The sequence below is a fragment of the Elephantulus edwardii genome, unplaced genomic scaffold, assembly GCF_000299155.1.
Source record: "Elephantulus edwardii isolate Elephantulus edwardi_28Jun2011 unplaced genomic scaffold, EleEdw1.0 scaffold00087, whole genome shotgun sequence".
Taxonomy (NCBI): Eukaryota; Metazoa; Chordata; class Mammalia; order Macroscelidea; family Macroscelididae; genus Elephantulus; species Elephantulus edwardii.
In genome coordinates, this window is record NW_006399837.1 from 10,307,819 (window position 1) to 10,322,826 (window position 15,008).

The 15,008-nt window shown below is 41.7% G+C and overlaps 1 protein-coding gene across 1 annotated transcript in view; it reads right to left on the reverse strand.

Annotated features, from left to right (window-relative positions):
- The window catches only part of COL4A4 (collagen, type IV, alpha 4), a 134,129-nt gene that overhangs the window by 64,186 nt on the left and 54,935 nt on the right, over window positions 1-15,008 (reverse strand). Inside the window, exons 19-23 of the mRNA XM_006890322.1 lie at window positions 14,443-14,532; window positions 12,546-12,709; window positions 7,884-7,956; window positions 3,739-3,845; window positions 632-815 (exon numbers count right to left, since the gene is read on the reverse strand). Of these exons, the coding sequence (XP_006890384.1) occupies window positions 632-815; window positions 3,739-3,845; window positions 7,884-7,956; window positions 12,546-12,709; window positions 14,443-14,532 (618 nt within the window). The remainder of the gene's footprint in view (window positions 1-631; window positions 816-3,738; window positions 3,846-7,883; window positions 7,957-12,545; window positions 12,710-14,442; window positions 14,533-15,008) is intronic.

The window sequence follows — 15,008 nt, forward strand, 5'->3', positions numbered from 1 at the left end:
GCTGTGACGTTTGAGAGGAGTGAACTGCTAAGAAAACAAACAGGTTCACCCTGGAGAGGGTGAAACCAGGCTTCTCCTTGGAGGCAAGGTTTCTGAAGCTTCATATGACATACTTTGGGCATGTTGCAAGGAGGGACCAGTCCTTGGAGAGGGACATCACGCTTGGGAGGGTGGAGGGACAGCACAGAGGGGAAGACCCTTGATGAGATGGATTGATTCAGTGACTGGGTAATGAGGGTAGGTGTTTCAGAGATAATAAAGTTGGCTGAGGATAGAGCAAGGTTTAGGGCTGTTGTACATAGGGTCACTATGAGTTTCAAACAACTTGACAGCACATAAGAAGTCACCAGAGCTCCCCTAACCAAAACGTGAGAGGTTTGGAATCTATCAGGGACTCTGAGACAGAAAGATGGACAGTATCCTCCCTGAAGACTTATAACCTAAAACCATTCTAGAAATAGATAACTAGTAAAACAGGTATGAGAATTCAAGAGGGGAGGGTTCTGACTCCATAGCACAAAACAACACATTTTTGACAGAGCTGTGATATTTGCCTGGAAGAGAGAGAAACATCAGCATTAATGATTTCACTTGAGTTTGGGCGACAAAAACAAGCACATTAGCACATTACCTTTTTGGCCCTTCATGCCATCAAGTCCTCTTGCTCCAGGGCGACCAGGGGCTCCCGGTCTCCCTCTCTCTCCTGGTGGACCAGGAAATCCTTGAGCTGGTGGCCCCACAGGTCCTTCTCTGCCTGGGAGCCCTGGGGGTCCAGGGAACCCTTTATCTCCTGGGACTGCATCTTCATGGTCCCCCTGGAAATATTTAGGTTATGAATCAATAACCAGCCTTTGAATGTCCATGAACCCAAAGCTGTCAGTACAAGCTATAGAAACACAAGCACAAAGTCCCCAGTTTTAACAGACAGCTCATAGTAAAATCAGTCATCAAAGAATCAATCAATTCCAGCTCCTGGTAGACTCATATGTATCTGAACAGAACTATGATCCATCAAGTTTTCTTTGGCTGTTTTTTTCAGAGGCAGATCACCAGGCCTTTCTTCCAAGGAGCCTCTGGGTGGGCTCAACCCTCCAACCTTTCAGCTAGCAGGTAAGCATGTTAACCGTATGTGCTACCCAAGCGTCTAGTTCATCGGCTGTTGCCAGGTGCTGCTGAGGTGACTCGAGCTCAGAATGACCCTAAGTGCAATAGATTGAAAGCTTCCTCAGTCCTGTGCCAGCCTCATCTTCCCCACCGCGTTAAACCCACAGTGTCCACCTCTGTGTCAGGCTGCCTCATGAGGGTGGGCAGTGGGGGTCATCCTCTCCTTAACTGAACCACTACCTGTCCAAACATAGTTAACTCGTGCTTTTTCAAGGATTTTTGTACTTTACCAAGTGCTAGTCCCTCCTGATAACATGTTTAAAATATTTTAAGCCAAGTCTCACCACCTTTGTCATTGCTGTTTTAGGCATCATAAATTGCCTTTGACTTATAGCAACATTGTAAACAAACAATGGAACACTGCCACTGTATCCTATCCTCACATACAAACAATAGAACACTACCATGTATGCTAACCTCACAAAGAAAGAACAAAACACTGCCATGGTATCTTATCCTCACATACAAACAATAGAACATTACTATTGTATGCTAACCTCACATTCAAAGAACAAAACACTGCTATGGTATCCTATCCTCACATACAAACAACAGAACACTGCCATGCAATCCTAACCTCACAAATGTGTGTGAGTCCACTGTTGCAGCCACTGTATCCATTTGTCTTGTTTCACTTGCTAATGTCCCCACAAATGTAATTTTGAATGATTGAATTTAAATATTTCTCCATAGTTCACAAACATAAATTTAGTTTTTCTCCCTCTCTCATGTTGTTTTTGTGCACCATTGAGTCAGAACCAACCCATAGCTTATCCTCCAGCAGGTTTTCAGAGGCAGTTAATCACATGGGAGGAGACAGCCCATCTTTCTTCAATGGAGCAGCTGGTGGATTCAAACTGCGTGCCTTCAGGATTACAGTGCAGCTTCTTGCCAGTAGGCCACCAGAGCTTATACTGCCTCCAACAACCTGCTGGAGAATCAGCCTTATGTGGTATATATTATTCTATATGGAACCACTAATAAAAAATTTTTAATATCAAATACTAAAATACAGAAATAGTCAACAAGAAGTAATGGACTTACAAATTAACATGGTCTTCTATATTTGAAGCTGTCCTGAAGCTGAGAAGACACATGGATTCCATCACAATTTCAAATATGTGAGTATGGAGTTAATGAGTCCTCTCCCTTCCTGTGTGGCAATATGACCTTGCCTTAACAAGCTAGTTCTGCTCCTCCAGAAAGCTGGATAATCTAGAATATTCGCTTGCTTTGGACAAATTACTTGCTAGCCTTCTGAGAGCTGGACAATGAATATGGATGACAAAAGAAGAATTGATACCTTTGAACTGTGGTATTGGAAGAGCATACTGAACATCCCATGGACTACCAAAACCAAGCAAACAAACAAAAACCCAAAAAGATATGTCTTGGAGAAGATGTACCCAGAATGCCCCTTGAAGACAAGGATGACAAAGCTTCATCTCATGTACTTTGGACATGTTGCTAGGAGAGTCTATTCTTTTAAAAGGGACATCATACTCGGAAGGGTGGAAAGGTCAGGAAAAGAGAGGAAGACCCGCAGTGAGATGGACTGACATGGTAACTGCAGCAATGGGCTCAAGTAGGTCAGAAATGATGAGGATGGCACAGGATAGGACAGGGTTCAGATCTGCTGTTCACAGTGTCACCTTGAATTGTACATGACTCGATTGTTGACTAACAACATGATCAAATTGATCCCCTAGCTGCTAAGTTTCCATTTGGTCCTAAAAGACAAGGTCATAGCTACTGCACGTGAGCCAGAGTAGAAGTATGCTCCTAAGGTTCCATGGCTACAATCTTTTGGAAACAGATCACTGTTCACAATGCTAGTTTTATTCATCAGAGTAATGGTGCAATTGCTTAACATGCACTACCAACTGAAAGCGTGGAGCTTTGATCCACCTGAGGTTAACCACTTACTAGTTTATATATAAAAACTATCCAGTTCCATTTATGTGACATTAGAAATGTTTAAAAAGTGCTCCATGTGCCCAAGAGATCTTAAATTCCTAAACACCATATTGTGTCTTCACTTATTCCCTTCCTGATTGCACATAGTTTTTACCCCAAACATGATTGAAAAATGTAGATATATAATTTGTCAGTAGCATTCTCCATTGGGATGCCCATAAACTCAATGGAATTGCTATTGTTCACCGTTTCTTGCTTGCTACATCTTCTCATATGTTTCTTTACTAGGGAACAGACCCAAATAAATGATCTGGGTCTGTATCTTGTATCCTACAAAGTCAGCCAGTTATGATCTAACATAGTGGGGGCTTTGCAGAAACAAGAGCCCAGGACAAAAATGAGAACCATGTAACTGATAATGCTAAATGCGGGGACAGAAAGTCTTACTATGGTGTAACTGCCACTTGGAATCACAGACCTTCTCCAATTATGTCAAAACTTGTATTACTATCTTCTTTCTGTATTGGTGAACTGAACATTAATGTTCTATATTATAGCATATTGATATTATATAAAGTCACTCCTTGGTAGCTTAATAACTGTGCAGTCATATAAGGAAGTGAAATTCTACAGCAGTTACTGAAGAATGATACTTACTGGGGGTCCTGGGTCTCCTCTTCCTCCAGGATGTCCATCCTGACCATCCTGACCCTGCTGCCCTGAGAATCCTGGGGGTCCAGTAGGACCTCTTTCTCCTTTATGTCCTGGAAACGAAGTAAAGGCATTCCAGTTCTCTTAAGCAAAAGAATGAAGTAGAGAAAGTACTAAAGAAAGACAATGACCTTGACCCTGTGTGAGTCTTAAGTGTTTCATCTGTCTCAGTTGCCCAAACTTACACAAAAACCACAATAAAATAAAAAAAAAGACAGATGGAAGGTTGACAACCACTAAGCCCTTTGAGTTGCTTTACTAGGGAAGTGTTCCTTTTCCACTTCAACAGGAGATTGTGTGGAGGTGTCAGTTACAGTGCTGAGTGTCTGCCTTATCCGTAATGCCAAATGTGGTATTCCATCGCCTAGTTACTTCCATAGTGCATGGAAGATGATCTACAAATAGGCGCCTGATAAAAGCCAATCAAATGCTTCTGTGTTTTCCACTTTCCCTAAATGAAGCTGATAATGTGGAGCTGTCTGATCACATGTATCCCACAGTTTAGAGAAGCTAGTCCATGTGAAAGAATGCCAGGGGTAGGATGGAAAATGAAAGATGCAAACACAGCTTGATGAGGCCACTTGAGACTCTGCAGTTAGTTTCCCTTAATGCCAATCTTTTATCTTCTTATTGTTTTAAGCTGGGTCAAGAAGTATTTATTTTCTCCCCTTAAAATACTTGAAGCTGAATTTCTGTCACAAGTAAAATTTTCTTGACTAATATTGGATACTCTTGGCACCAGTACCCAGGAAATTAAAAAAAAGTATTGCGATGGGAAAGTCTGCTGTTAGGGACCTCTCCAGAGTACTAAAGAGCAACGGTGTCTCTCTGGAGACTAAGGTGCATCTGATACAGGCCATGGTCTTTGCTATCACTTGTTATGCCTCAGAGTGTTGGACAATGACTAGGAAAGATAGAAGGAGAATTGATGCCTTTGAGCTGTGGTGCTGGAGAAGGGTGTTGAATGTACCATGGACTGCTAGGAAAACAAACAGATTCATCCTGGAGAGGGTTAAACCAGGCTGCTCCTTGGAGGCAAGGATTCTGGGGCTTCATTTGACATACTCTGAACATGTTGTAAGGAGGCACAGGTCCTTGGAGAGGGACATCATGCTTGGGAGGGTGGAGGGACAGCACAAGAGGGGAAGACCTTCTATGAGGTAGATTGATTCAGTGACTGGGGTAATTGGGATGGGTGTGTCAGAGGCAGTGGGATTGGTACAGGATAGAGCAGGGTTTAGGGCTGTTGTACATAGGGTCACTATCAGTTTCAACTGACTCGACAGCACATAACAACAACAATATTGGATACTATAATGCAGGACAGAAAGGCTAGGGACAGGAATAGAGATATTTGTATAATCAATGATTTATTCATTACAAATATCTTTTATAAGAAACATAAATGCAGACTATACACATGGATTTCACTTGATGATGCACACAGGAATAATAAAGATGAGATCATCTGTGCAAAGAATCATTGGAGAAGCAGTAAAAATTAGGCCAGATGCTGATTGTGGAACACACTATAAACAACTTACATGCAAGTTCAATAAAACTAAAGAAGGTTAAATAAAATCCACAGGAACCAAACTTTGATCTTGAGTCTATCCCACCTACATTTAAAAACCATCTCAGCAACAGATTTGAGTTCTTGAACACCACTGAACAAAGATCAGATGAGCTGCGAAAAGATATCAAGAATATCATCCAGGAAGAATGCAAAAGGCCACTAGAAAAATCAAAGGAGGAAGAATAGACAGAGTTAAATGTCAGAAGAGACTCTAAATATTGCACTAGCATGCCAAGAAGCCAAAGCAAAAGGAAGAAAGCAAGAAGTTAAGGAGCTGAACAGAAGATTTCAAAGGGCAGCTTGGGAAGATAAATCAAAGTATTATAATGAGATGTGTAAAAAGCTGGAGTCTGAAAATCTAAAGGGCTGAACTCACTCAGAAGGAACTAAAGAACAAATTCAAGCCTTGAGTTTCAATACTTAAGGATGCTATGGGAAGCATAGTGAATAAATAATTCAGGAAGCATTAAAAGCAGATGGAAGGAGTATACAGAGTCACTGTACCAAAAAAGAATTGGCTGACACAGAAAAATTTAATAAAACTACAAATGATCAAGAGGTAATGGTGATGAAGGAGGAAGTTCAGGATGCTCTGAAGGAATTGAGAAAAACAAAACTCCAGAAACTGATAGCATACCAACTGACATATTTCAACAAACAGATGCTGCCCTGGATGTGCTCACCAGGTTGTGTCAAGAAATCTGGAGGACAACTACCTGGCCAAGCAATTGGAAGAGATTCATATGTATTCCCATTCAAAAAAAAAAAAAGAGTGACCTGACAGAATGTGGAAATGATAAAAAAATATCACAAGCAAGCAAAATCCTGCTGAAGAGTATCCAAAACCAACTGGAATAGTACATCAACAGAGAAATACCAGAAATACAAGCTGGGTTTAGACTAGAGGTATTATTGCCAATGTCGGATGGATCTTGGCTAAAAGCAAAGAGTACCAGAGGAATATCTATCTGTGTTTCATTGATCATGCAAAGGTATTTGACTATGTGGACCAACAAATTGTGGCTAACCTTGAGGAGAATGGGAATTCCAGAACACTTGATTGTGCTCAAGTGAAACCTATACTTGGACCAGGAAGCAGTCCTCAGAACAGAGAAGGGAAACACTGCACGGTTCGCAACCAGGAAAGGAGTGTGTCAGGGACGTGTCTTGTCTCCATACCTTTCCCATTTATATGCTGAACAATCATTTGGGAGGCTGGACTTTATGAAGAGGAATGTGGCATCAGGATTGGCAGAAGACTCATTAACAACCTGCGATGTGCAGATGACAAAACCTTACTTGCTGAGACTGAGGAGGATCTGACGCTCTTGCTGCACTAAGTCAAGGACTGTTGTCTTCAATATGGACTGAAGCTCAACATCAAGATGACAGAGATTCTCACCACTGGGCCAACTGGAAGCATCATGATAGATGGAGAATAGACTGAGATTGTTACAATTACAGCTTGCTCATCTCTCCAATCAACACCCTTGATTCCAGCAGTCAGAAAATCAGACTAATTGCACTGGGAAAATCTTCTGTCAGGGACCTCTCCAGAGTACTGAGAAGCAACAATGTCAGTATAGGGACTAAGGTGCACCTGATCCAAGCCATGATCTTTGCAATTTCTTGCTATGCATTAGAGAGCTGGAGAATGACTAAGGATGACAGAAGAATCAATGCCTTTGATTTGTGGTGCTGGGGAAGAGTATTGAACATATCACAGACAGCCAGGAGAACAAATAGGTCTGTCTTGGAGAGAGTGAAACCAAGTTTCTCATTGGAAGCTAGGATTTTGAAGCTCTGTCTCACATACTTTGGGCACATGGCCTAGAGGGACCAGTCTTTGGAGAAAGACATCATGCTTGAAATGACAGAAGGACAATGCAGGAGAGGAAGATCTCGGATAAAATGGTTTGACACAGAAACTGGGGTAATGGTGGTAGGTGTGTCAGAGTCCCTGAGACTGGCTCAGGATAGTGCATGGTTCAGAGCTATTGTACGTAAGGTCGCTATGAGTCACAGGGAACTTGATGGCACATATCAACAACAAAAGCAACATAAAGCAGTGAAAAATAACATTATGTCACTCAAAGGAGGTTTTGTTCGAAATCCAATTTCACAAGAATGAAAGATAAGTGCATAATAAAAGAAGTACTTGCATTTTTAAATATTGGAATGAGAAGCTGGAGTTCACAACTCACATGGCCCTATGAAAATAAGGAAGTATTTTTAAAGCAATCTCTACATTCTTAGGTCTTGTTACTGAATTGATCTGTAATTATGGGGGAAACTAATACAAGAAAATTGTTCATATGTAATTCAAGATGGTTTTCAAATATGGGAATGGGAAGTTGGAGTTCACCACTCACACGACCCTATGAAAGGCAGGAAGTATATTTAAAGCAATCTCTATATCCTTAGGTCTTACTATTGAATTCATCTGTGGTTATGAGGAAAACAAGCGTAATGTTCATATATAACTCAGGATGGTCCAGGTATCATTTATGCTTACCTTTAACTCTGGACACAACCATGTCACCTTTTTCTCCTTTGCTGCCATGTGGTCCTGAGGCTCCAGGTTTTCCCTTGTTGAAAACATAAATAAGTTTATTTAAATGAATCAAAAGCTATTCACACCTGTATATGTAATTTCTCCCTTTCTGCTTCCCACATTACTTGATACACAGTCTCATGGGACACTTGAAGTCTCTTCTTTTTCATTGCCTTTCAATATTTTGTCTTGGTTTGTCTTTGTGAAATGTGAATAAGGTCTGTAATGAAGTTCACAGAAATGGATCAATATCAATTCCTGGACTGGGCAGTGTTTTATGGTTATATAAGACACTGTCATTGGGGGAAGCTGGGGAAGGGTACAGAGGAACTCACTAATGATTTGTGTAAATCCTTATGAGTCTTAAACTATCTCAGAATAAAGAGCTGTTTTTAAAATGACATTATCATGGGCTTTCTAGCATAGGAGCAAAAGGAGGGAAGGCTGTTAGCAAGAATACCATGAGATCACAGGGGAAAGGCTTAGGAATGACTTTGTGATGAAGGAGGTGACCGTGAGGAAGTTAATGAACAACAGGAAGAAAATGAGTAACTTTTGCTACTACCAAAGGAGTCTTGGTAGCACAGCGACTACAGTGCTGGGCTTCTAACTGAAAGGTCAGGGGTTCGAACCCCCCAGTCTCTCTGTAGGAGAACTAGATGGTGGTCAGCTTCTGTAAACACTGGCAGCCTTGGGAACTCTTTGATGCAGTGCTCCTCTATCCTACAGAGCTGCTATGTGTATAAATTGGTTCCGTGGCAGGAGGTTTGCTTTGTTTTTTAAATTATAAATGGAAGAAGAGGTTCAGGTTCAGGTAAGTTCAAGGACATCGTCAAGCAGCTAAGAGTGAAAAAGAAGCTAAACATGTACACACCAGACAGGCAAAGCGGTTGAGGGCAATTTAATAGTCATTTAAATTCTTTTTGAACAGAAAGCTCCGTCCGCATTCACTGCCCATCATATCTGAGAGCACCACCAGGGTAGCACTGGCTGAACCAACGACGGAAAGCTATCAAGACGGTGAGTGGGACACACTCTTTAGTTGTTGTTGTTGAACTGTGGTGTTGGCAGTGAATACTGAATAGATGACAGTTAAGAAGAAAACAAATCTGTCTTGGAGGAAGTGCATCCAGAGGGCTTCTTAGAGACAGAGGTGGTGAAACCTGAGCTCACATACTCAGAACCTGTTGCCAGGAGGAGCCAGTCATCCCGGGAAAGATATCAAGCTGGGAAATATAAAGGGTTAGTGAAAGACAGACACTCAATAAGACGGACTGATAGAGCAACGGGCTTGAGCAAGGAGGTGATTGTGGCGATGGCTGAGGATACAGCAAGGTTCCCATTGTTGTTCATGGGGTCACAATTACACAGTAAAAAATGTAAGAAATTGTAAAGTGTTACTCTGTGGTAATTGTTGGTTTTATTCTTACTGAATAAATGTGTGAATATATGTGCTATGTTATCAATGACTATGGGATTAGGTCAAAGTGAACGGAGTATAGAACTCAATCTAAGCAACTAATAATGCAAGCAACTTTCTGGTGCATCAAATGCCAAAGGTGAAAACTATTCACAGAGCAACTTAACCAGCAGGCTTAACGAAGATGTTAGTGTCCTGAGGGAATGAATACACCTTGGCATCTGAGGAGTTTATCAGAAGAGCCACTTAGAATCTATTCTAAGTGGTTCACCTGCTTTGTCAGAGCAGAATTTTATCACTGACTTATTAGCATTGGTGAGAAAATAAAGTTACAACTTCTGCCTGTAAACTTCACTGAAGAAACATCTTCTGAGACCTACAAAATGCAAGGAATGTCCCAAGAGGGGGACTCACCAGCTTCCCAGACAATCTTGCCATCATGGGCTCAGAATCTAGTGATATTAATGTGTCACTGATTTGAATCTTGGGGCAAAGTATTCTAGCACCTTTGGGATTTAGAATCACCTTCACAACTCCAGGACCCTGTTGTTGTTATTGTTGTTAGGTGCTGTTGAGTCAAGCTCGATTCATAGTGAACCTATGAACAAAAGATCTTCACCTTCTTCCATCCTGTGCCATCCTCATACATCCTGGCACACAAGAGCCCATTGCAGCAGTCACCATATCAATTCACCTGGTTGAGGGTCTTCCTCTCCTTCACCAACCCTCCACCATGCATCATGTCCTTCTCCAAAGGAATAGCACTTCCTAGCAACATATCCAAAGTAGGTGACGCAAAGTCTCATCATCTTTGCCTCCAAAGAGCACTCCAGCTGCACCCTCTCCAAGATATATCTGTTCTCTTAGCCGTCTATATGATGTTCAGTGTTCTTCCCTGACACCACAGCTCAAAGGTGTCAATTCTTCTTCTGTCATTCTCATTCACTGTCCAGTTCTCAGATGCATAACAAGTAATCAGAAAGACTAAGGCCTGAATCTGATACACCTTAGTCCTCAAACTGACAACACTGCTCTTCAGTAATTTGGAAAGGTCTTTATTGCAGATTTTCTCAGTACAATGAGTCTCCTTATTTCCTGACTGCTCATACCAAGGCTGCTAATTATGGTTCCAAGCAAGAGAAAGCTTTTTACAGTTTCAATCTCCTCTCCATCCATCATGATGCAGCCTATCAGAATAACAGTAAGATATTTGTCTTCCTGACATTGAGATGCCATCTATACTGAAGGCTGCATTCCTTGATCTTCTGCAACAAGTGCTTCAAGCCCACCTAACTTTCAGCAAGTAAGGTTGTTGTCATTTGCATAATGCAGGTTATTGATGAGTTTCACTCCAATCCTGATGCCACACTCCTCCTCGTAGAGTCCAGCTTCTAGGATAATTTGTTCAGCATACAGACTGAATAAGTACAGAGAGAGAATACAACCCTGGTGCATGCCCTTCCCAGTTCCAAACCATGCAGTGCTCCACCGCTCCATTCGCACAACAGCCTCCTGATCGAGGTATAGGTTCTACACGAGCACAATCAAGTGCTCCAGGATTTCCATTCTTCTCAATGTCAACCACAACTTGTCATGATCCACACAGTCAAACAACTTTGCATTGTCAATAAAGCACAAACAGACATTCTTCGGATATTCCTTATTTTTAGCCAGGATCCATCTGCCATCAGCAGTGATACCCCTGATGCCACGGCCTCTTCTGACTCCTGCTTGAACTTCTAGCAGTTCCCTATCTATGTATTACTTTAGGCATTTTTAAAATTTCTTTTATTTTTTATTTTATTTTAATGAATGTTTACATAGATTTTTGGATTTCCATTCATTTATTGTTGCTTTTTCTCGCTGCCCACCCCTCCTCCCCCCCAAGTTTGCTCTTCTCTTGAAAAGTAAAAGAAAAATTCTTTCATTGATACACAATCCCTCCTCCCCGTTTTAGGCATTTTTTAAGGATCTTCAGCAGTATTTTGCTTGCATGTGATATCAGTGATATTGTTCGATAGTTTCCACATTCAGTTGGATTGCCTTTCTTGGGAATGGGAACAAATATGGATCTCTTCCAATTTATTGGCCAGACGGCAGTCCTCCAAATTTCCTGCCATAGATAGTGATTGCATCCAAGGCCAGGGCCCTGAGAATACAAAAAATCTAAAGATTTTAGCCATTGACTGGATTCTGACTCAAGGTGACTCTACAGAAAAGTAATTCAAAGTGCCTCTGAGAGTTTTCACAGTGACAAGTCTTTACAGACACACTGTATCTTACTCCTGTTGAGCAGCAGATTGCTTTGAACTACTAACCTTTCAGTTAACAGCCCAATGCATAATTCACTGGGCCATCAGAGTTCCTTGAGATCACTACACATGCATGTCAGAACATCAACAGCCCAATGTTAACACCAAGCTCCTTCAGGAAGGTATGCACCAGTTTTTTAATGCACTGTCTAGATAATTTAATTCCATCACAGATGTCCACAGGGGCCAAGTCAAAGAAAGGAGGCAGGCATGTGGGCATAGTGGAGATTGCGGTTCTCAGACTTCCCCTAATAGAAGCAGACACCTTTCGGTTTCCAACAACAGAGGAAACACTGAAGGGCCCTTTTACGTGAACTCCCAGTTTTTCATGGGAAGCCTTATTATCGATTATCACCGAGTCAATTCCAACTTACAGCAACCCTGAAGAGTAGAATTGCTTCAGTAAGCCCAGGTGGCATAGTATGTGGTGTGTTGAGCTACTAGTGGAAAGTCAGTGGTTCAAATCCACCAGCCACTTGGCGAGAGAAAAACGAAGCAGTCTGCTCTCATTAAGATTTGCAGTCTGGGAGGGTCACCATGATTTGGAATCAGAAGTTTTAAACCTCATAGTAATATAAAATAAAACACCCATGGGTTAACACCACCACCCGACATACATCCATGAGATGGTCTGCATTCTCTCCAAAGACTGGGAGTTTGACAAAGTCAAAGATTGTTCTGGGCCCCATTGTCACCCCAACACCAGGAACTGTGGGACACTGCAGGTGCTCAGTGCACATTAGCTGAATAGTGCACATTAGCTGAATAAATGAATGGTGGATGGGTGGGTGAACAGCACATGAATGATGAACACAGGTGGTTTTTAGTCATGGGGCTCAAAACACAATCCACACTACACATAAAAAAGTAAGATCATGAAGAGTTACTCACAAGCGGTCCCGGAGGTCCTCTAGCACCAGGCAGGCCAGGGTCACCTTTTTCTCCAAACAACCCTGGGGGTCCTAAGTCTCCCTTAGTTCCCTGCAGCCCAGGGTGTCCTGGGGGGCCAGGGAGTCCCATGGGGCCAGGCTCACAGGCACAGAGCCCCTCATTTCCTGCAGAGAAGAGAAAAATGTTGCTGGTCATGTTTTCTGTTAATCCACAATAAAAATTCTAATGCACACAATCAATATCTAAGATGGGACAAGAGGATCCAGTGTGAATAATTTTTATTTACAGACAATTGCCAACATATGATCTGGGGACCAAGTACGGTGTGAAGTCATGATGTGGTTTATCAGAGGTGAGTAGAGAGTTTATAGGTAAACAGTGTTTCATTTCTTTATAAACTCATTCTGACAAATTAGAGGGTGAAAAATTATATGCATGCTACAGAAGGAACTTTAAAAATAAAAGCCTTGTTTTTAAAAGGTTTTAAAATGTCTTATTTGGTTCCTGTGAAAGAAGCCACACAAATAAATTAGAGTTTAAGCTCTGGTGGCCTAGTGCAAAGGATCTGAGTAGCCAAAGGCATATGATTTGAAAGCACCAGCTGCTCCTTCGGAGAAAGATGGTCAATCTCCTCCCGTGCGATTTACAGCCTGTAAAGACTCACTGAGACTGAGTGACGAGTCAGTTCTGACTCCAACTGCACATTAGCAACAACAAAATAAATTAGGATAAAACAGGATCCATGAACAATTAAAGAAACAAAATTGCATGTAAGCAAGGCTTATTCTTGATGGCACCTAACAACAACACAACAGTGCTATAGGGTGAGTGATGGTTGACCATAAAGCATTCTTGTATTTCTAGATTGTCACATTTCTCCTCTGTGTTTATATCCTGATGGTGTATTAGTTAAGCTCTTAGCTGCTAACTGAAAGGTTAGCTGTTCAAATCTACAGGCAGCTATTTTGGATAACGTTCTGGTCATCTCTCTCCAGCCTTGAAACCCCTGTGGGACAATTTCACTCTGTAGAAACTGACTCAATAGCACATAATGAGAACACCACACCCACCTGACAAGATGGATCAGAGTAAAGTCAGATGTGAGTCCTAATGTCAACTGTGGACTAGTTATTAGTATTGATACTGATTTATCAACTGTCACAAACATATTATCGTGTGGAAGATGCTAATCACAGGACAATCAAGTGCAGGAGGGAATGAGGGCACAGGGAGAGGCTTTCTGCATAGTTTTCCTGTAAACTTAAAGCTGCTCTAAAAAAAAATAATATAAAGTTTATTTATAAAAAGTAAAACAGTTTGGGCTGAAATATCCCAAGAAGAGCCTGGGAAGAAGGACCCTGTAAATAATAAAACAAATCTGTCTTGGCTGCTTTTGAAGACTCAAGAGCACTTGTGACAAGATGTTCTTTTTGAGGTCAGTTTCACAGCAAAGAGTATCTCCATCATGCACTGGGTATTACAAGGGTGATTTTGCTGGAGGACCTTTAACTGCACCATGAGCACACAGTGGCCAAGCACAAGGCGGTACCATAAGCACATAATGAGGCCAAGTGCTCGTGAAAAGAATGTGAACCAAGGCACCCCGAGACAAGCTCACTGCTGCTGAGTCAGCTTCGCCCCATCGCAATTCTCTACCAGGTGTCATCAAGCTTTATAGGAGGAGACTGCCACATCTTTCTACCGGGTAACAGGTGGTGGATTTGAACTACTGACCTTTCAGTTAGGAGCCCAACATGTCACACACTGCACCACAGGGATTGCTGAAGGTAAAGTGAATAACAAATCTGGAAAAAAGTCCCACCCTCCATTTCACTCATGTTCTCCATTCTCCACGTATCATCAGTTTCTAGAAATTCTTGTTTTGACGCATACTTGCCTTTTTCTCCTTTTGAGCCTCTTCTTCCTGGAGGACCCATTTTGCCTTTTATGCCTGGTGGTCCAGGGTGGCCAGGAATACAATGTATAACTTGAAGGTGTGAAAGGGGTGGACAGAGAGAATTTTATATATATATCCTTTAAACATGAAATATGTTTAAAATAGAATGAAATATGTATTTAATAAGTGTATATTACATAATACATATCATTATTGTTATGTGCCATTGAGTCAGAAGTGATCCATAGCTTACCCGCCAGCGGGTTTTCAAAGGCAGTAAATCAGATGGGAAGAGAGCGGGCATCTTTCTCCCATGGAATTAAAACCTCATGCTTTTGGAATTACAGATCAGCTTCTTACCACTAGGCCACCAGAGCTCCTAACACATATTGATAAATATATATTCTATAGCATACAAGGTAGATCTATCAACAATCTGTGTTATGCAGATGACAGAACCCTGCTTGCTGAAACTGAAGAACACCTGAAGTGCTTGCTGCAGAGGGTCAAGGACTGCAGCCTTCAATATGGATTGAGGCTCAATGTCAAGAAGACAAAGATTCTCA